We start from the raw sequence: 22,815 nt of genomic DNA on the forward strand, positions 1-22,815 counted from the left end.
CCGGGGATCCACGTTCAGGAAGATGGGAGAACCCACATACTGACCCAGGCCCCCATCAAAAATGTCAGCGAACTCATTTAAAAGGCCCCCATACATGTCCACCCCCGTGGAATGAATTCCTTCGATCTGCAATCCTAGCGATCGAAACCAATCCATTCCCAGGAGGCTGGGAAGGAAATCCTTGACCACAATCAATGGAAGGGGTCCCACAAACCCCCTGGTTTCAACTAAAAAGGAACCCTGACCCAAAATTGGAATGAAATTCCCTTGGTAGTCCCTCAATCTGACCGGGCAAGGTTTTAACTGGCTCTTCCGTATGGTTGGTAACAGCCTCTTTAACACCCCCATGACACAACAGACTTTGCAGACCCCGTGTCCACCTCCATCTGGCAGGAAGCTCCTTCAATGTTCACAGTCATGTAAAGTTTGTTGTTGGATGGAGATCTTGAAAGGGCATTCACCTCAGTGATGCAGCAGTCATGCGAGATGGAGAAACACTCGTCTTTAGCAGAACGGCGAGGCTTAGACACAGCAGCAGGTTTCGGCAGGGATCGGCATGCACGAGCAATGTGGCCCAGTCTCCCACAACGGCGACACGTAGCAGAACGAAAATGGCAGGTCGACCTCGGGTGCAGGTCACCACAGCTGAGACATCCCGAAGGTGGAATCTTCTTAGGCCAACGTTTTTCCTTGGGCCGGGGCTTGGACAACTGAAGGCGGTCGATCTCAGTCTCCTCATCAGTAGACCCTTCAGAGACAATGTCATGCAGGGGCACTGTGGAAGAGGTAGCACCCCCGGAAGGGTAAAATTTCCGAATGTCAGCAGTGGATCTTTCAGCCATTTCAACCGCCTGGGCCTCCTTGATCGCGGTAGGAAGATCTAAGTTCCGTTTGGCCAGTAGACGCCTCTGCAACCTTATGTCCTTAACACCACACACCAGCTGTTCTACAAGGGCGTCATCCAGGTCGCGGTACTCACAATCGAGGGCAGCTGTTCGCAACCGAGCCACATAATGGTTGATGGTCTCCCCCTCATCCTGTAGAATTTGGCGCAGTTTAAACCTCCGGGCAATGTGGGACGGGGCGGATGAGTAATGGTCCTTCAATTTAAGCCGTAAGACGTCCCAGGCCATGGTATGCACTGGGGTAGGTGCGAACAACGCCCGAGCAGTCGTGAAAACCTCTAGCCCGCAAGAATTAAGGAAAGGCGCCCTCTTCTTACCCCTGGAAAGATCGGTGAAATCGTTTGATTCCAAGAAGCATTCGAACCTTTCCATGTAAGCGTCCCAAACCTCTGAGGAAGCATCGAAAGGGGCAAAAGTAGGCGGTGCCATTAGTAGTTCTCCACTCCTCGTCGCCAGTATTATATTCATAGCGCAGGCATTAACTGGGACTGATAGTGGTGTTAACAAGAACCTTTATTTGAGCCAACAGGCTGAAAAACACAACAGGGCTAACGCTTAGATAACATGTCAGGTCTTAAATACCAACTAGCTGTCAGAGCACAACCAATAGCAAACACAGATACTCCCGCGTTTAGGAATGTATGGAGGATGAAGACATTTTAAAATGTTTCTCTAATGTTTTAATTCAAAGCATCATTGATTTCAAATATAGGTATAGTTTAAGTTCTCAGAAAAGAAAGGGATTACTTAGAAATTTTATTAATATATGTTTATTTGTGTACTGCACTTGCATTTTAATGAATTTGCCTTATTTATTACATATATATATATATATATATATATATATATATATATATATATATATATATATATATATATATATATATATATATTAGGAATAGCACTTAGACTTATATAGCACTTCACAGTGCTTTACAGCTTTCTCTAAGCGGTTTACAGAGTCAGCCTATTGCCCCCAACTATTTGGGTCCTCATTTTACCCACCTCGGAAGGATGGAAGGCTGAGTCAACCTTGAACCGGTGAGAATCAAACGGTCGAACTACTAGCAGTCAGCAATCAGCAGAATTAGCCCTCAGTACTGCATTCTAACCACCATGGCTCTTAATATAATATACTAATATTGTATTTACAATATGCAAAATACAATATATATATATTTACACACAGACACACACACAAGTATATTTATATTTTCTTCTTCTTCTGTTCAGTTATGTCTGCCTGGACAAGTCCCTGCAGTTTTCTTATATAACTAACTAACTAACTCTCTCTCTCTCTCTCTCTCTCTCTCTCTCTCTCTCTCTCTCTCTCTCTCTCTCTCTCTCTCTCTCTCTCTATCTATCTATCTATCTATCTTTATCTATCTATCTAACAAAGGTTGGGGGAGAAAACTATCCCCACTCCATCTGCCTCTCCAAAATTAAAACAGTTTTTAATTTTGTGCTCAGTTTTTTGGCACATTGTTAAATTTCTATTACATTGAATACTGATCAGTGTTTTCCTTTATGCTTTATGTTTTTTCCTTTATGCACCTTTATGCTGGTAAAAAGAGCCAGGTCATATATAGAAAGTGAATAACATCTATACTTGCCTATCACATAGAATTCAATATACAAATTTATAACCAGATTACTATGGAAAATGTTCCAATTGACTCTAGAGATGGCCATATCTTTTAATTTCCACAATTGGCTTATCCATGGATAAATTACCCATTTGTCCTGGTATTTTGGTTAAAAGTTTGAGAGCTATCTTTTTCAAAAATGGGATTATATACAAGTATATATGGGATACATGAGTACTTTAAAAAGTGTTATCATATATATTTGCAGATAAATCCATACGTATATAAGCCAGTTTTAGGTGTACTTTCTCATCTTACCCATAAAGGTATATGTCATCCCCAAGATTATAATCCTGTTATTGGAATTCTACTGCTATTCCAATATGAAAGAGTAATGGAAAAAAGTATACAACCACAAGTTTTTTTTCACTGATTCTAGACTAAGACTTAGGGAAAGAGGTAAGTTTTAAGGGATCACTGAAATAGGTCATCGTGGGAGTGATAGTAATTTTTGAGTATATTTAGGCACTGAGACAGGGAAGGTATGCTGCTTGAGTCCCATCAGTTAATACAATTTAATTATATGGGGTAAGCAAGTAAGTAGGTAGGTAAACCTTATTGCGGTCTTTGACCAACAACTGTACATAAATATACTGTATACACATATATTTAGACACACATACACACACACACATTATATATATAAATGTGTGTATATGTATATACTGTGTTTTCCTGAAAATAAGACCAGCTCTTATTTTCGGGGGATGTCTTACCCACTTACCTTAGGACCACTGCAGCCAGGCCTCCCATGCCCCGATACCTGTTGTGATGCTGCCTGACTTCTGCAACTGCTTGCAGCTGCTCACGGCCAGATTCATGGCTTGTGCCGGTGCCACTGCTCACGGCAGGAAGTTGCATGGTGTGTTGTGTTGTGTCCGTGAGTGGCAGCATCGGTGTGATGCGCTATGCAGCATCCTGCCACAAGTGGTGGTACCGGTGCGATGAGACACACAGCTTCTGGCCGCAAGCAACAGCATCGGCACAACGAGACACATGGCATCTGTCCGCAAGCAGCTGCAGAAGTCAGGCAGCAGCACAACAGGTATCAAGGTGTGGGAGGCCTGCCTGTGACAGTCCTAAGGTAAGCAGGTTTGGGATGCGATGGGCAGCTCCACCCTCCCACCCCCACCCTAGCTGGATTTTTACACCTGTGCCTCGCTGCACCTTGTACATGCCCTTGTAAGATGGGGCTTAACTGGGGCTTATTTTGGAGTAGGGCTTAATTATATATTAGGCATATGTGTGAAAATTGGGCTAGGGCTTGTTTTTGGGATAGTCGTATTTTGGGGAAAACACGGTATATATACAGTATATGTATATAGTATATATATTGCCTGTGCCTGAAGAGCTTTATCCTGATAGACAGTACTTTGAATTGCAGCTGAAAGTAACTAGCTGAACTCATGGAACAGAGATGTTACATGGACATGCTATGTCATTTTTACAATTGCCCATATTAGACCAGCATATCAGGAGAAGTGGGTAATATTGTTGGAGTGCTGTACATACATACAACTCTACTGTGCCCTTCTTCTTCAACCATAACAATTTTGGATTACTTTGTATTACAAATTAAAAATAATCCTGTAAATTTCAAATATTAATATGCAAACTTTCCCTGTTGAGAGAAATATAGAACTGCTTCTGTAAAACAACTTGTTTCCATACTAGTTAAAAAGAGAAAGAAATTAAAATAAACTGTAGTATCCCAATCACACCACAAGATGGTGATAGATCACTACAATTTATTCATTTATTGCTCTGGTTAGGCTCTTAAAATTTTTTAAACAATTTTAATATTTTAATATTTTTTAATATCTTTTAATTTTCAAAGTTTAATCTGTTTTAAATTGATTGGGGTTTTAATCTGTCTGGGCCAAATTATTTAATTTGATTTTATTCCTGTTTTTTAAATTTTGTATGTATGTATTTTATTGTTGGCTGTTCACCGCCCTGAGTCCTTCGGGAGTAGGGCAGTATACAAATTAAATAAAAGTAAAGTAAAGTAAAGTTTTACTGCAAAAATGGCTTAAAGCTAGTTTAATGAAGACAATGCAAAATATACAGCAACTGTGAGTATTATATACTATTTAAACTCCAGTCCAAGTCATTGCACTGATTAATTGTTCCAACTGTCAAGAAATTTTTACTTGGTTCTATGTTGCTTCTCTCCTTGACTAGTTTCCATCCATTGCTTTTTGTTTTTCCTTCAGATGCTTTGGAGAATAGCATCTTGATTCCCTTTTCTTTGTGGCAGCCCCTGAGATATTGAAACACTGCTATCCTGTCACCGCTAGTCCTTTTTTAAAAAATTAAATTAAACATACCCAATTCCAACAATCATTCTTTATATGTTTTAGCATCCAGTCATCTTTGTTGCTCATCTGTGCACTCTTTTTAGAGTCTCAACATCTTTTTTTACTTTGTGGCAGCCAGAATTGGATGCAGTATTCCAAGTGTGGTCTTACCAAGGTGTTATAAAGTGGTATTAACACTTATAACAGTAACAGAGTTGGAAGAGACTTTGGAGATTATCTAGTCCAACCCTCTACTCACGTAGGAGACCTACACTAGGAATTCAAACCGCCGAACTGCTGACCTTTCTGATCTACAAGCTCAGCGTCTTAGCCACTGAGCCACCTAGCCAGATATTCTTCATGTGATCTTGATAAAATCTCTCTATTAATGTAGCCTAGGACTTGTTGGCTTTTTTGGCAGCTGCAGTACATTGCTGGCTCATATTTAAGTGATTGTACTCCAAGATCCCTCTCACAGTTACTACTATTATGCAAGGTACCACATATATTGTATCTGTGGATTTTGTTTTTCTTACCTAAATGTAGAACCTAACTTTTTTCACAATTGAATTTCATTTTGTCAACAAGCCTAGTGTTCAAATCTGTAAAGATCCTTCTGTATCTTAAGCTTATCTTCTGAAGTGTTGGCTATTCCAGCTTTGTGTTATCTGTAAATTTGATGAATTCCCGATCTGTCTCCTCATCTAAGTCATTGATGAAGACATTGAAGAGTACAGGGCCTTAGACAGAACCTTGGCGTACCCCACTACATATGTCCATCCAGGTAGATGCAGTTTCATTAGGACTACACGTCAAGTACGGTTGTCAGCCAGTCCATCTAGTGGTGATGCTGTCTAACCCACATTTTTTTATCTTATCAAATAATAGGTTGTGATCTATCAAATGCCTTACTAAAGTCAAAGTAAATGATATCCACAGTTTTTCTCTGGTCCACTAATTTTGTCACTTTGTCAAAGAATGCAATAAAATTTGTCTGTCATGATCTGTTTTTGACAAACCCATGTTGGCTTTGGTTATGACTTGTTTGCTTCTAGGTATTTGCAGATTAGTTGTTTAATTATCTTTTCCAGAATCTTCCCATGTATTGATGTTGGGCTGATACTGAAGATGACATTTAATTTTGTTGTATGAGGTGCAATGACACTAAGCTAAACTAAGCTGAGCTGAGCTGAGCTGAGCTGAGCTGAAGTTCAGTTGAAGTCTGCCAGGCTTAAAGTTGCCAAGGTTGGAGACCCCTATTCTAGGGTGTTGGCTATTCCTGCAAATCTGATGAGTTCCCGTTTTATTCTCTCATCTAAATCATTTATGAAGATTTTGAAGAGTACTGGGCTTAAGCCAGAACCTTGTGGTACCCCACTGCTTACTTTCCTCCATGTAGATGTAGTACCATTAAGTACAACTTTGAGTATGTTTTGTTAGCCAGTTACAGATCCAATAGTGAATGTTGATTTGTTCCAATGAGTCCCTTCAATTGGGAAATATGTATTAAAATATTCAGATAATGAATTAAACTAAATGGTGGGGGGGAAATGAGAACCTTTTTTCACAGAGTGCATAACAAATTTTGGAAATGGAAACTACTTCTAATTGAAGTTATATTCAATAACAGAGGAACAGGCTTCTTAAACCCAGTTTGCAGGGAAATTGAGTGCAAGGCTAGGTACAAGAGAACAAACAGTAGAGTTTCAGTTCAGTATTTCAATATTATTCACACACATACTGGAATCCAAATAAATATAATAGTAATAACAGCATCCCCAAATTGCTGAGCACATTGTAAGCCGCCCTGAGTCTCCAGAGAAGGGCGGCATATAAATCAAATTAAAAACAAAAAAAAACCAAAAAAAAAAAAACCACCACAATGATATAGTAAAACAAACAATACAGTTAAATAAACATTTCCTTCAGTGTCTAAAAAGAAAACCAATTTCGTTTATCAACAATGATTCTGAAGTAAGATTGAGATCAAGAATTCTTCATTTCAAGCCACTGTCAATAGAATATATATAGTCAAATCCATATATCTCTCTGATCAATAATCTAATTTGCGTTTGATGTAGGAAAAATATATATGCATGTGGAAATGTGTATTACGGTTAGCCAAGAATAGTTGGTTTGTATTCATTGTTATACTTTACTATAATTTGAGGCAATTCTATCCTATTTACTTTGACTTATGCTAAAACAGAAAAATAACCAAGCATTCTTTGCATGTATAAGTTAGTCGATAAGATTTTTATTTTTCGAAAGTTACAAAAGCTTTTCATTAACATGTAACATCCTATAATTACTTGAAGCATTTTTTCATTAACTACTAATTTGGTATTCCTTTCTCTTTGCTTCGTATAGTCTGATACTTATGACCAAAGTATTTTTTTAAAGATCTAATGCATTATTTTTACAATACACTTGATTTTTCAGGTCATTTCACAGCAATGGTTTGGAAGAACACAAAAAAGATGGGAGTTGGAAAAGCAGCTGCAAGTGATGGCTCCACATTTGTAGTGGCTAGATATGAACCTGCTGGCAACATTGTAAATTCTGGGCAATATAAACAAAATGTTTTTCCACCAAAAAAATAATAAACTATATGGAAAACAGGTTATAAAAAGAAAACTGGGAGTCCACCTGATTACATAGGATAAACCACTGTTGAATGGTACTTTAGTCTTTTAATGATTATTTCAAGAAATGTTTAATGGAGAAGCAGTTCTGCCTACAAAATTAATTCTTGTATGGAACCATTCCTGAAACACAATGAAAACACTGAAAGACAATGACACAAGCCAACATATGGAACATACATATCAAGAAATGTAAGAGCAAAATATATTGAAATAACAGTATTAAGATTGTAATATTTTGATATTGAAAGTTTGCAAATATATTTTAGAGGGTTTATATAATTTCATATTTGTACAGAATTCCTTCTCTAAAAGAAGGAATTCTGTACAAATATGAAATTATATAAACCCTCTGAAATATATTTGCAAACTTTCAATATCAAAATATTATAATTTGAATACTGTTGTTTCAATACATTATATTTTCAAGGATTTATAAAAAGAGGAAGGACTGGTTTTAATTGCTTACAATTAAATCCCCATAGGGATTGATTGTGTTGCAACAGTTTTAAATACACTAGACTGAATGCACATGAAAAATAGCAAATGTCCTAACATAAATTGCATAAAACTATTTATCAGGTGCATCCAGTGTTTGTAGATCAGTATGGACTGGTGTAGTAGGGTTGTAGGCATTTTGAAAATATAACTATTTTCACAGAGCACAAAACTTATATATCCATTAGACTCTCATCTGACTTCTTTTTTCTTTTATATAAAATGCCAGGACAGATCAAATTAATAGTTTCATTTCTCAGTCTGGAAGTTTGTTGAAGCTTATAAAATTACTATTTAGTAAGCACCTCACCCTCTTTTCATATTGCAAAGACTTTGTGTCAGTGCAGTATATGGAAAGTAAGGGGCTCCTATTAGGGACAGCTGACAAGTCTAGGGAATAGATTAGTAGTAAATGATGCATGTGTAAATGAGTTGTTGAGGAAATAGTAGCAAATGAGTTGTTGAGGAAGTGCTCCATTGCCACAATAGTCATGGCTTTTGCTTAGAAGTCACTTTTGAAAGAAATTTTTAAAAAGACTTTAAAAGGTCGAAAAATTTAAACTCTCCTGGTTAGGATAAACAGAGACCGTTAAAATGAATATATTACCCAAGACATTTTTTAAAATTTGAAATGGTGCCAATTTTATTCCGATGTAAAACTTTGCAAGACTGGCAAAAAACATTCATAGATTTATATGAAATGGGAGAAAACCGGAAATAAATTTTAAGATTTTACAGGATGGACCCAATTAGCAAAAGAAAACTCAGGACTATATTGGTTGGCAACATATAAAAAAGGACTTCATGCTAGTGGCTAGGCAATGGCTAAAATTGATGATGATGATGATGATATTCCATTCAATCCTGTTTGGTTCTTGGAGACTGCCTGAACAAGCCCTGCAATTTTCTTGGCAAGGTTTATCAGAAGTAGTTTGCCGTTGCTTCCTGAAAAAGTGACTGGTCCAGAGCCCTAAATGGCATGGGTCTAGGCTATTTGAGGAGCCATCTCACTCCAATAAGAATAGCCTGCCCCACCTACTCTAGTGGAAGGAGCCTGTCAACCAAGAAATTCTAGCCAGCAATGTCAAAGAAGAGCCTACTCTACTGTGGCCCCATCCCTGTGAATCATTCTATGATGATCAGAAGCGAGAACTGTTCCAACTCTTCAAGCATTCCGGAAGGGTATCAAAACCTGATTTTTCCAGTTGCCTTATGAAGTGTTTACTGCTGGAAGTGGTTGACAGAGTAAGAAGAAATTTCATCCCAATGTCGTTTGTCTCTTTGGTTCTAGTTTTTTTAAATGTTTAACTTTTTTAATTGTTTCTATACTTTTAAAAAATTTTCTGTAAGCCATCCAGAGTCACCTTATCTTTGGCAGGGGGAAGGTATAAATATAAAAAGCAAGCAAGCAAGCAAATAAATAAATAAATAGTAATCCAGCTGACTTTATGCCCAAGGCTGGACTAGAACTCATTTCTTGGTTTCTAGCCTGATGCCTTAACCAACTATATATTATAGTCTAAACTATAATAACTGTGTAATATAGTATAATATAGTATGCATATTACTTATCACAGATAACAGAGTTAAGAAAATGACAAAATAATAGAATGTCAGTTTCTCTCAGACCTAAACCCAAAGACAACACAGTGAAATCCAATCAAGTTGACCCTCCCCCCCCATTTCTAGGTTTAAAGATTGGAGTTCTAGCCTCAATTTTATAACCTCAAGTGACTTCCCAAGCACCAACTCATAAGGAGAGATCTCCATATCTTTCCTAGGTCTAGTCCTCAAGTGGAACAAGGCTACAGGCTGGATTTGGAGCTATGGGCTGGATTTGGGGCCTTGATAAGTGCTTCTCCTGACAGTTTATCTTCTAGGGTTTTTAGCATCCTGTTAGCTCACTGTACTCTCCCTGATGACTGCAGGTTGTAAGGGGTATGTAAGTTTTGGGTGTCACACAAGGAATGTGTTAAATGATCTGTAAAACAAAATGTTTTCCTCAATGCATGTCCAATGTGCTAGAAATCCTTTAGGACAGGGCTGTCAAACTTGCGGCCTGTGGGCCGGATGTGTCATGCCCTGGCCACACCTACGTCCAGTTTAGCGAAGGGGGAAAAAATCCCTATATTTCACGTGACGCCACAGTGACAATGTGAGTTTGACACCCCTGCTTTAGGAGGTAGTGAGAAGTTTCAATGGCAGTAGCATGTCAGCAAGGAAAGACTGCTATCCAGTAAGTTGATCTTTACACAGAAGCATGAGCTGGAAGCCCCATACTTCTCTGAATCTTGGGAGAGGTACAGGCACAAAATTGCACCCACAGGAAATGGAGAATGGAGATAAAACTGTACCTGAAAAGAAAAGAAGAATTTTACTTATATGCAAAATTTTATTCTGGTGAGCTCAGGTGAATGCTATGATTGTCAGCATTGTTTGTTGGGGAGAGAGGAGCCCTTCCCTTTGTTACGCCAAAGAGAGAGGTGACAAATTACACCAACTCAGTATTAACTCTTTCTTCTTTTGCTTTATATCAACTGCAAATTTATGTTTATAAATGTTTTTTTTAATTTTTCAATATAACTGCAAAGTTTTTTAAAAAAATATTAAGAGCTGCATACTTTTAAGATTATACTTTATGAAATCCATTGAATGCAATCTGTGTACAAAGGTTTTTTCCTCCAACCACAAGTGCTGCATATTTATAAGGATTATAATCACTCTGAACTGAATTTATATGAATGCATTGAATATGAATTTCTGTGTACTGAATGATCTGAATAAACTGAATGATCATTTATAGACTCTTTGGCTGCTGCAAGGCAAAGCTTTGTTTATGTTACAGAACCTCTGATTGTTGCAAGGCAAGGCTTTGTTTCTACTAATCACAAAGCAAAACTGCAAATTTAAGTAATCCTGCAAATGTATTAGAATAGTAAAACTCTGATTTATGAGGATTGTTGAACTGTGCTCTAAGCTGGCCATAAGATATCACAGTTTCTATTTCTCTGCAATTATTACTCTAACCTAGCAATAAGACACCCAGTTTCTATTTCTTTACAATTATGATTCTACCCTGTGGATGATAAAACTATAAAGATTGCAATATTTTTAAAGGAAATAATCTCTTCAGTATTATTACAAACTACTATTTTTTAAATAACCGTTTACATTACTACAAGCTGATATTTCCTTTTTTCCCCTTTTTAGCTGAGATTTTTTTTCTCTTCTCATTGTTTTATTCATCTGACAGTCTTTTATACATCTGTGGATTACAAACTATATCTAGAGGATTTAAGTTTAATGCATTTAAATTATATTTCAACATTAGCCACAAGCAAGAACTAAAAGACTAACATTTATGATTAGAAAATTTTAGTTTAAAATTTTTGTAAAAGAATATTTTAAATTTTGGGGAATTTTTGAAAATGAAATATTTAATTTTAGATGAGAAGGGGCATCATCAAGCCATCTAGTGACAGCAGGAAAAGTAGCCTGGACTCCCCTCCACAAAAGGCACATGTTGCTATATAGGAGATTCATTCTAGGGACAATCAATCTAGGGAGGTATTTTGTCTCCCAGGAGCAAAAATGAAAGATGATTCAGAGCCTTCCTAAAATAATCAAGCCCACAGATTTTTATCCCTTTCTTCTCTTCCATGTGGGGACAAATCATATGATAATGAACCTAAAAATAATATAAAGAGACTATACATGAAAACCAAAGAGTTAGGAGCACAGGTAGTGTTTTCATCAGTAATTCCAACAAAAGGTCAACACCAATGAGGGAAAAGAGATTTTTAGAAATAAAACACTGGTTTAAGGGATGGTGCCATTGAGAGAACTTCAGATTCACTGGTCTACATTACCTACATGAAGTGCTTCTGGCAGGTGATGGGCCGCACCTCACAAGAACCAGGAAGAATGTATTTGGAAAACTGGGTCACTGATCCAAAACTGAGGGGGAAGGTGACCTAATCCCAAGCATAAACCCCAAGACAACCAAACAAGGAGGCAAATAAAACGAGATGTTGGAAGCATACCCAGGGTCATCCATAAAGGATTCTGATGCCTATACACTACTGCTCAAAATTTGAGGAACAAACAAGATGAACTTGAAATATTAATACATGAGGATAGATATAATGGTAATTACCAAACTTGATGGGATGTAACTCACAACTGGAGTGTAATGCTGAAAGGATGCAAACTGTTCAAAAGAAACAGATTTGTTTCAAAAGAAAAATAGGTGGAATAGCATTACATATAAGAAATCACTAAACTTCTACAGAAATGCATAAAACCAAGGGTGAAAAACTCCCTGAAAGTATATGGTTTAATATAAAAGGAAAAAAGAAAAAAACCCTAGAATGACATTGCCATAGGTGTATTCTACAGGCCACCCAAGCAAGCAGAAAAAAATGAACATTTTGCTAATCAGTTAATTAATCTTTGCAGGAAACATACCACAATAGTAGTAGAGGGCCTCAACTACCCTGACATTAACAGGAAGACAAATTCTGCATCAAGTGGGAGATCAAACATGTTCCTGACAAGCCTAATTGACAACTTTGTCATCCAAAAAATTAAAAACTAAAGATGAAATTATATAGAGGGCTGAAAAAATGGGATCTTTGGTGGAGAACTGACCATAATATCATTTCTAGTCAATTGTCATTTAATTAAATACAGTAAATTCAGTCTCCAAAGTAGATCTATCTTCTGATCAAATTGCAAACAAAAGTAATAGCCAATTAACTGTAATAAATCCATCCAGTCTCTCTCAGACTTTGTAGAGGTCTGGAATCTGTCTCTTTCCCTTACAGTCAAAGCCATAAGGTTGAAAAAATGTACAGACTTGAACTTCAGAAAAGCAGATGAAATTGGAACGGCAGATGAAATCCACTTTGCTAGTTTGCCAGCTGTGAGATTAGCTGTTTGATCTGGAACTGGATCCAAGTTCTTTTGTGTATCTTCATCCATATCCAAAGTTAAAGCTTCAGATTTTAACATTCTTTTAAGAATCATAAAAGTTTGATCACGCTTTCAAGAGAGGAATCCAGCTAGGAGTTGCACATCTCCCCACCCTCCTTCCTTAGGTTTCAGAGACTGTTAAACGATCTTAATCTGTGAAATTTAGCCAGGGGACAAAGAACAAAACAGTAAATTTGCGTCTATATTTTAATCCAAGATTATAAGAAAAGTTCAATGGAAACGAACTCCAGGTTTTGCAAATTAAAAAATACAGAATCCAGTAGTGAGAGCCTGAGAACTCTTCACTACCACCCTGAATATGAACTGTGCTTTTCATACAGAAGAGACAGTGATTATCCAGAACAACATGTATCAAAAGAAAAACAGAGAAAAAACAGTTAGAGTCCAGCAAGGGGTTGAAATAAATCAGCACCCAACCATTAATCAACTTTTAAAACAATAAGCAAAATAATCCAAAAGTGAAAGTTAAAATTCCAACTAATTGACAGGAAGATGGATATGTCCAATGACTTTTTGATTGCTTCCAGACAGAACTGAAATCTTCAAGACCTGCTTTGCCCACTGGGTAAATCAGTCCAAACGTCATCTTGGATCACTCCTAAGTGGTCCCATTCAAAACGAGGGAGCAGCACTGCCATTTAGAAGTAGCTTTAGCAGTGAAATCAGCAGATAGCAACAGCAGTAGCATTTAGATTTATATACTACTTTACAGGGCTTTACAACCCTCTCTGTAAAGAGTCAGCATATTGCCCCCAACAATCTGGGTCCTCATTTTACCCACCTCGAGCTCTTTCATTAAAAAATAAACAGAAGTTCACATATTATATATTTTACAAATCCAGGTGGAAATCTTTTCCCAAAAGGAACTCGTCCTTATAGAAAAATTCCATCTATTCCATCTACTCATCTTTTGTCTACCAAAAAATTATGAAAAGTATAAAAATTCCCCCTCCCCAACTAATTCATTATGTTATCAATTTTACCATTATTTTCAGTGTAAAAAACCCAAAGAGAATCAGAAGTATATTGAGATGATGTTGATGCCAAAACTAAATGTTATATATGAGAATGATAGCTCAATCCACTACTTAATCATAAATCATTCTGATTTTCACTGCTCATAAATGATGTATATCTATATCAACTTTCTGAATTTCAGAAAGTTGAAGTATAACTAATATGGATTGGTGTTATGAATGGGTGGACTGTGTGAGAAGCAATAAAATATTGCTCAGATTATTTTAAAGAAATGGCAAGCATGTGTATTATGAAGATTATAGAAATTCTTACTGTTCCTTTGCTTACTCAATTTATGATATCTTATTTTAAATCATTAATTAAAATATTTTCAACAGTATTCTTATTCCACTTGCACTTTTCAGTATCTTAAAATAGTTCATAAACAGTTCATTTTTTTCTGCAGGACAATGGGAGGACCATTTTATAAATAATTTTATGGACACAATATTAGGAAACTTGCACAAGACTTGTGACAGAAAAGATCAGTGGAAAACTGTCTACCATAATTTCTTGTGATCACAAGGAACAAATCCTTGTTTTTAAGGAATTGGAAGCAGATATTGCATAAGTGTGCTATGTGTTCCAAGCACATTTTTGCTTTTAAATTTGAAGCCCCCAAAAGCTACAATGCTAGGTCTAACTTCTATTTCAATGATAAAAACTGATTGCAAGTAAAATTATTAATAAATGATTAGAAAACCAAAACTTTAGCATTTGCTTGACATCATAGTAGAATCCATAAATGGCAAATCAATTAACTATTACTGGACTTAAATTTTGTGTTTGTAATGTTGTTGGATAATTTGTGGATTATATAAAATCATTTGGCACCTTTTTCTTAAGAAGACTTGTTGTTTTGCAACATTTCATTTAGGTGGTTATATTGTTAATATTTTGAATGCTATCAAAATAAAAGAACAAAGGAGACCAAAACTTTCACCTTCTTTCCTGCTTCTAGTAGCTTCCTCTGTGCAATTAGATCCACCCAGCAAGTTTGAGTTTCTGCAGACTAAATTAAGAACAATATATTGTTAAATCTGGACTTTCAGTACCCTACAGCTTATCTAATTTTAATATGGGGTTTCAATGCTAGACCAGTGTCTGATTACAGTACTTTATTTTCTTCTCATCTATAAACTTGAGACTTGCATCAATCATGATAGTTGTTCTAATGATCCTAAATTTAATTTTCCTGGTATTTGTTTAACCCAGAGGGTGACTCATCTTGCTCTTACTATGTTGAATGGCTAAGGGTTATGAAATTAACATTTTCAACCAACTAGTGAGTTTAGATTGATTTCTAGTTGTAGATCTTGTACCTTTGATGTCTTTGATATTTTCCTCTATTGAGAATTTTTCTATAAATTATTGAAATAAAACTGACCATTCAGCTCTTATGCTTGAATCAATATATTCCAAATACCTGACTGTATTTTTCTTTGTAATACTTTATCAGCACAATGGTTACAGTGATTATAGTGCTTAAATTGTATCCCCTCAAACCTTGAAGCTTAAAAGTACAGTGATTGATGTGTGTGATATCTCAAAAGCCAGGGTAACTTTTCTTCTTCATGTGTACTGTATATGATAATCTGAGTGCAAAGAAATTTATGTTTTGTAAGAGGAATTACTTTCATGCTTGGTTTAATAAGGAGTGTTTCTGAGATTTTTAAAAAATGTACAAAGATATTATATTCAATATGGGCATGCAAAATTTCCTCACAGCATCCAGAGAATTATCTGCTCAAAATACATCTTTATCAGGTAAGAAAAAGCAACTGGATCTGCAATGGATATTTTAATTCCCAAAATCTTCTTGAGTGATGATATTAAAGTGTCCAAGAAAAATGTGTCAGGCATCTTGGATATCTTGGATAATTTGTTTTATTCAACATATTGTATTGTACATTCAGAGCAGCAGTGGTGAAGACTCTTGCCTCCCACTCAGAAGGTTGAGAGTTCAATCCTAATTAGCAGTTGTTTCTTTCCTGGGCACAAAGGAAAAAAAATCTGTGAACTCCAAGGAGGAGCCAGCTGGTGTCATCATGAACAGGTGTGTGAGTAGGATCTCCACAGAGCACAGCCAGTTTCTGTCTGCCCAGGGGGCTCCTTGGAGCCGAAGTCGCCCTGTAGGGGTGACGGGAGAGGAAGGGTTCTCCGTTGATCGCAAGCAGCCAGAGGTCCGTTTTGCTGGTCAGGAGTAATCCTTCCTGAAAGAAGGTGAAGAAGAAGATGGCCATTAATGGCCGAACCAAAGTGGTGACAACTGGTTGGAGCAAGAGTTGAGAAAGCGTTGTCATGTATGTACCCTAATGTTCAGCCAAAATGTTGGAGATGCGAATGTTTGGATGCTACGTATTATCATGTTTGGTGGACCTGTAGGAAAGTTAAGGCTTTTTGGATAAAAATTTGGTGGGTCATGCAGAATGTTTTGAGGAAAAAAATTCAATTCTCTCCACAGTTGTTTTTATTGGGTATAGTTAAGGGTTTTACACGGGGTGAAACAAAACTGATATTGTATATGATAACAGCAGCAAGATTGTTGATAGGTAAATACTGGAAGAATGAAGCTTTGCCCACTATCGAGGAATGGACTTTGAAGATGGCTAGTTTTGCAGAGATGGCGAAGATTTCAGCATATTTAAAAGACTGTTCACAAGAGACTTATGAATGGGAATGGAAAAGGTGGATAGAATATGTTCAGAACAAATACCAAACTAGAAAGTATCAAATAGCTTTTATTTGAAAATAATGTATTAGAAATATTTTAATGTAAAGAGACAAAGAGGAAAAATTATACAGGGGGAGGGATGGGTTCAAGCTTATATATCAGTGTCATTAGTTATGAGTACATAATAGGGAAGTCTGGGGGGGGAGGGTTAGGGAGGGTTAGGGAGGATGGGAAGTTTGGGGAGGGGGGGTGAAAAAAGGGGTGAAAATGTAATTGTAAAACTTTTGCAATAAAAAAAAAAGAGTTGAGAAAGCGGAAGAAAACAGTGGATTGGATCTGGAGAAAGTTTTTTCCAAATTCCACCAAAGTGAGTGAATTTCCCTATACTGATTTAAGAAGAAAGGGGGACTCCAGAGAGAAGGAGGGAAGGGAACTTCTTCTCCTTCCCCCTTGCCTTTGAAGCAGCAAGGAAAAAATGCAGAGCAGTTACAGATCTATAATAACAAGGAAGGAAGGAAGGAAGGAAGGAAGGAAGGGAGAGTTGTTGTTAAATAAATAAATTAAACCAGAGAGACTGGACTGGACTGAACTTTATAAAAGAAGATTTGGGAAGAGATAACTTTGGATAGAGACAATTATATTGGATAGAGGCAATTATATTGGATAGAGGCAATTATATTGAGTCACCTTCTTGGACTTTGGGTTAAAATAAGGAAAGTAATGACTTAGTCTCTCAATGGGCAGCAGGGTGCTTGCTGGCTGCCTGAAAAAAGCCTAGAAACTAGTGGATTGTGATTTCACTGAACTAGGGCTGCATAAAAATCTTGGTTTACGTAGGAAGAACCTGGCTAAAGAGAAATACACATAAAGGCCTACAAAAAGAAAAGAAAACAAATACTGTACCTTTACAGGGAGGATACATGGGATGAGTTTGTGGCTAACTGATGAGGACTAATAAGTCCGAAATAGATCTATCTTAGTCTCCTTAATCTCCCAATTGGGCAGCAGGCTGCTCGCACAGGCTCAAAGCTGAAGGCACCAGCCTGAAGATGACGAGTGGGACCTCATCGAAACGTCACCAAGATACTCCAATCTTACACGGGAAAAGACCCGAATATACCAAAACTTGTGTGTGTGTGTGTGTGTGTGTGTGTGTGTGTATAGATAGATAGATAGATAGATAGATAGATAGATAGATAGATAGATAGATAGATAGATGGATTTCACCTTCCTGGACGTTGGGTTAAAATAGGGAAAGTAAAATGTCTCCCCTCCTTGCATTGACGTTTAAATTACTATGAGAAGTGAAGAAAGGAGCAAGGAGGACATCTACTGGGCAAAGAGGGTATAAAACTGAAGGATTGTGGAAGTGATGAACACCCCCTTTTTTCCCCCTTTCTTTTTTTTCTTTTACAGGATATTTTATAAACTCGGCTGACCTGTGGTGGATTACAAATAACGTGGACTAAAGGCTAAGTGCTGATTGTCTTAATCTTTTTGGGATATTGAGGTACTGGAGGTTGACAATTTAACAGGCCCTGTGGATTATAAATACTCTTGATGAACTCATAATACTATTGGACAGATAAAGCAGAACATTAAGGACAAGTATAGTGGTCCTTCTTGGATTACAAAATTGTTCTTCTTATCCTGGTCCTATGATGATGATGATGATTATATGCTTTATTCATTAAACATGAAACTCAGTCAACTGAACATTCAAAAATGCATCACAAATACTATTGACTGCTCCTAATGGTTGATACGGGTTGCTGCCAGAATCCTAGGTATCAACCAAGCACCTTCTTAAGATGTACGATGTTCCAAGTAGCGCAGTTTTTTGCAGTTCCACTGGTGTTATTGCAGGAAGCTGCAATTTGTTGATGTATCTTATAAAATTCTTGGACATGGTACCAAGTGCCCCGATGACAATGGGTATCACTGTTACATGTTTCATCCATAATCACATAGTTTCGATGGCCAAGTTGCAATATTTTGTGATTGTTTCCAGTCCTTTTTCTTTGACTCTGGCATCTCCTGGTACCGCGATGTCAACAACTGTGATAACTGGAGTGTTGTGTTCCAAATTATGATCCATCTTTTATTATTTTTATTACTAATATTACTTTTTATTACTATTATTACTTTAGTATTATTATTACAATTATTATTTTCTCTTCTAATTGCAAATAAAACATTGTGGATTACAAAAAGAATGGCCTAAAGGAAGGACTGAAGTGGGATTGGATCTGAATGACATTTTTTTCCTATACCTATAGGTTAAATGGGGTGCAGGAAGGTTATATACACATTAAAAGGTAATTGGAGGTGTTGGATATTTTTAAAAATTGAGGTAAAATTGTTGACCATAACACGCACTACAAATCTAACAAAGATAGGGTTAGGGAGGAAACCTGCCTCCACACCATCATTGGCCACCTCAAGTTCATCCAGTCAGAGGTCAATCAAAGATATGTTCCAATTGGAGAGATCAAATCCATTTAAGGAATTGCAGACTATACTCCAATCGATGCAGGAGAAAATGACAAAAACCCATGACAAAATGAAGAAGGAAACAGGAGAAGTGAGAAACGATACGGGAGAATTAAAAGAAAAGATACAAAACATGGATGAAAAGTTTGAAAATTTCCAGCAATTGATTACAAAAAATGAACAGAAAATATAGGAAATAGAAGAGATTATGGAGAAAGAAGAAAAAAGAGTAGATGAAATAAACAATAGACTAACCCAGGCAGATAAAGAATTAGAAACCACAATAACCTGCTAGAAACAGAAAAAGCAGCTTATTATCTGAGATTCCAGAATACTGAAGAGGAGAAAAGGAAGACTTACCAGATGTTATGGCAGAGTTACTAGCAAAAGCATTAGGGACAGAGAAAGAAGAGATGCTGATAGAAATTGATGAAACATATAGTATACATACAAACTACGTAAGGAGACACAGATTACCGAAGGAGGTGCACATAAGATTCGTCAAGAAATCGATGAAGGATGAAGAGCTCAACAAGACAAGAGACAGGCCAATACAGTATAAAGCCCTGGTGGCACAGCAGACTAAAGCACTGTTATTAACACCAGCTGCCTGCAATTACTACAAGTTCAAATCTCACCAGGCTCAAGGTTGACTCAGCCTTCCATCCTTTCTAAGGTAGGTAAAATGAGGACTCAGATTGTGGGGGCAATAAGTTGACTTTGTATAAAATATACAAAAATATGAAGGCTATTGCTTAACGCATTGTAAGCCGCCCTGAGTCTCCGGAGAAAGGCGGCATATAAATCAATTTTTTAAAAAAAAGGGGGGGGGAAACAACTGGTAGTTCTGAAATAGGTCCCAAGAAGTGTTAGAAAGTTGCGAGAACAGTACCAATTTTTAACTATGTTGTTGATTAAGTATAACGTAAATTTCAGATGGTTGACCCCGGAAGGAATACTGGTCACATGGCATGAAAAGAGACATAGATTGGACTCATTGGAAAAAGTGATGGAGTTCTACAATCAGCATTTCAGTACCAAAGGGGAACTGGAGGAGAGGGAAGCAATTGAAGATAGAGATCAAGGAAAGCTTGTTACAGAAGAAAAGAAACTGCAGGAAAAGAAAGTGCTATAGAGAAAAGGGACCAAATGGAGAGCAATGGAGCAAGACCCAAAGAATCGAGAGAAATAAGAGCAACCAGGAGTATAAGACCCAGATATAGATAGAACAATGCAAGAAGAACTTAAGATACTATCATTAAATATCAATGGATTGAATTTACCCATGAAAAGGAAGAAAACCTTCAATAAATTACAAAGATTGAATCTAGATATAATATCACTACAAGAAGTTCATATAAAAGAAAAACATAAATAATTACTGGAGTATTCTAAATTGGGGAAACTATTTGTATCATTATCATACCAAAAGAAGAGAGGAGTGGTGTTATATGTTAACAATTCAGGCTAACCAAATATATAATGGTGAAGAGGAAAGGATCCTGATTGTGGAAGTAACATTAAATCAAAAGCGGGTACTCTTAGTTGCAATCTATGCACCAAATAGTGGACAAGAACAATTTTATAAAAAACTACATAATACTATACTATACGTGATATACAGTGTGATAATCTTTGTCTCCTAGGAGACTTTAATGCAATAATAGACAAAAAATTGGACTATAAAAGTAACAGAAAAAGGAAAGGAGTAAGAAGGATTCTACCTAGAACTCTCTTTAAAATGGCAGAAGAGTTAAATATACAAGATGTACGAAGAGAAAGGAACCCGGGAGAAAACCAATACACATTCTATTCTAATAGAAATCAATCCTGGTCTAGAATAGATATGGTATGGATATCAATGAAATTAAATATTAATGTATATGAGGTAAAAATAGATACAAATCTATGGGCAGATCATAATCCAATGAGAATCAGTGAAAAGGATGAAAGAAAAGTATAAGATGGACTCTGAATTGATCAATATTAAAAGATATAGAATTTAGGCAGACGTTGGAAAAACAAATGGGATTCTTCTTTAAAGAAAATAGGAAAGAAGACACGTCATTACAAAACCTATGGGGTAGAGCAAAAGCATACATAAGAGGAGTTGCTATAACATTCATAGTGAAGAAAAATAAAAGGAAGAAGCAACAACAAAGAACTTAAGAAGAATAATATAAAAGACTCAAAACGGGGTTACAAAAGAAACCACGAAAAATAAATTTAAAACAGCAAATGGAGATAACTAAACATAAATGAAATATTCTTGAACAAGAAGACCCAGTGCAACATATAAAAAGAACAAGACAAAACTATTTGAGAATGCAAACAAACCAGGGAGATGGCTAGCTTACAAACTGAAAAAGGAGAAAGAGAAAAAATGGAGAAGTAAACTGCAAGACAAAGATGGAACTCTGTTACCAAATTGAGAGAAAAAAGAATATTATCCAGGACTTTTATAGGAAACTATATGAAGATGATGAGGAATTTCCAGAGGAGAAAATTTTACAGTATCTAGAAAAAGCCAATTTACCTAAGTTTCCAGAAGCAATGAAATCTATGCTGAATGAGAGGATAACACTGACAGAACTATCAGAGGCGATCAAAAAACAAAGTCTTTGATTTCTCTTTTGAATCCTGGAAAAGCTGCAATGGACACAGGATGAAGATATATCTTTGATACACAGGTGTAGATAATAATAATCTTAAATGCAATATGTGAATGCCCTATTTCCTTTCTCTAGAAATTCAATGGAATTGTAATTCTGCAGGTGAAATTTGGTTTATGGAGCCATAGTTTGAGTTGGCTGAGTGATGAACTGCTGGCAAAGGATAGGGAACTCATTCAAAGTACTAAAAACATCCTGTTTGGCCAAAGCATGTAAGAACCTTTAAATCAGGGGTTTTCTAAATTTTTTGCCTTAATATAGTCTTAATTTAAAAAATGTAGAGTTTTAAAATCCCAAAACCAAAATGAACACAAATGAACAACGAAAACAATACAATGAATGTTTGGGAAAAGTGGATTTATTGTAAGGTTTTCCAATCTCTTCTAGACTCTGTCTGCACCTCCCCAAGGGAGGTACACCTCAGAGTGGGAAAATCTCCTTTAAATGAAACTATATATAAATTGGAGTTGAACAGGGACCTTTCACATCAACTTGTGAACATTGAAAATGGGACTAGTGAATTACTCAGTGAAAAATAAAAAAATACTCTCTTATGAAGTAATGGCTTTTATGGTCTATATGGTCTATAAAGCCAGAGAATGGGAAAGTGGGAAGAGGACCTTGAACTACACGGAGACAAGTGTAATTTCATAGGCATATCAGATATGTAGTGGGATGATTCCCCAGACTGGAATGTAGTGTTAGATTAATTTCCATTATGCCCCCATAGAAAGCCCCTTTAGAACTTTAAATTTGGCCTGCTGGTAACACTAGGAAACAATATTGTGAAAACCATGCAACTACTACAGTGCAAGACTAATCACACTGAAGCTAAAGGGCCCGACAGCACTAGAAGCAATCCAATCAAGTCAGATAACAGAACAGAACAGAACAGAACAGAATATAATTCTTTATTGGCCAAGTGTGATTGTATACACAGGGAAGTGTATAAGCTCTCATTCTACATACA

At 36.6% G+C, this 22,815-nt stretch overlaps 1 protein-coding gene across 2 annotated transcripts in view; it reads left to right on the forward strand.

Annotated features, from left to right (window-relative positions):
- Window positions 1–10,792, forward strand: part of GLIPR2 (GLI pathogenesis related 2) — a 76,905-nt gene extending 66,113 nt beyond the window's left edge. For both annotated transcript variants that reach the window (XM_087894039.1, XM_034416377.3), the window contains one exon: window positions 7,294–10,792. In XM_087894039.1, the coding sequence (XP_087750165.1) occupies window positions 7,294–7,454 (161 nt within the window). In that variant the 3' untranslated portion in view covers window positions 7,455–10,792. The remainder of the gene's footprint in view (window positions 1–7,293) is intronic.
- The last annotated feature ends 12,023 nt before the right edge of the window (window positions 10,793–22,815 follow it).

The sequence above is a fragment of the Pantherophis guttatus genome, chromosome 4 (genome assembly GCF_059756535.1).
Source record: "Pantherophis guttatus breed Tessera chromosome 4, ASM5975653v1, whole genome shotgun sequence".
Lineage (NCBI taxonomy): Eukaryota > Metazoa > Chordata > Lepidosauria > Squamata > Colubridae > Pantherophis > Pantherophis guttatus.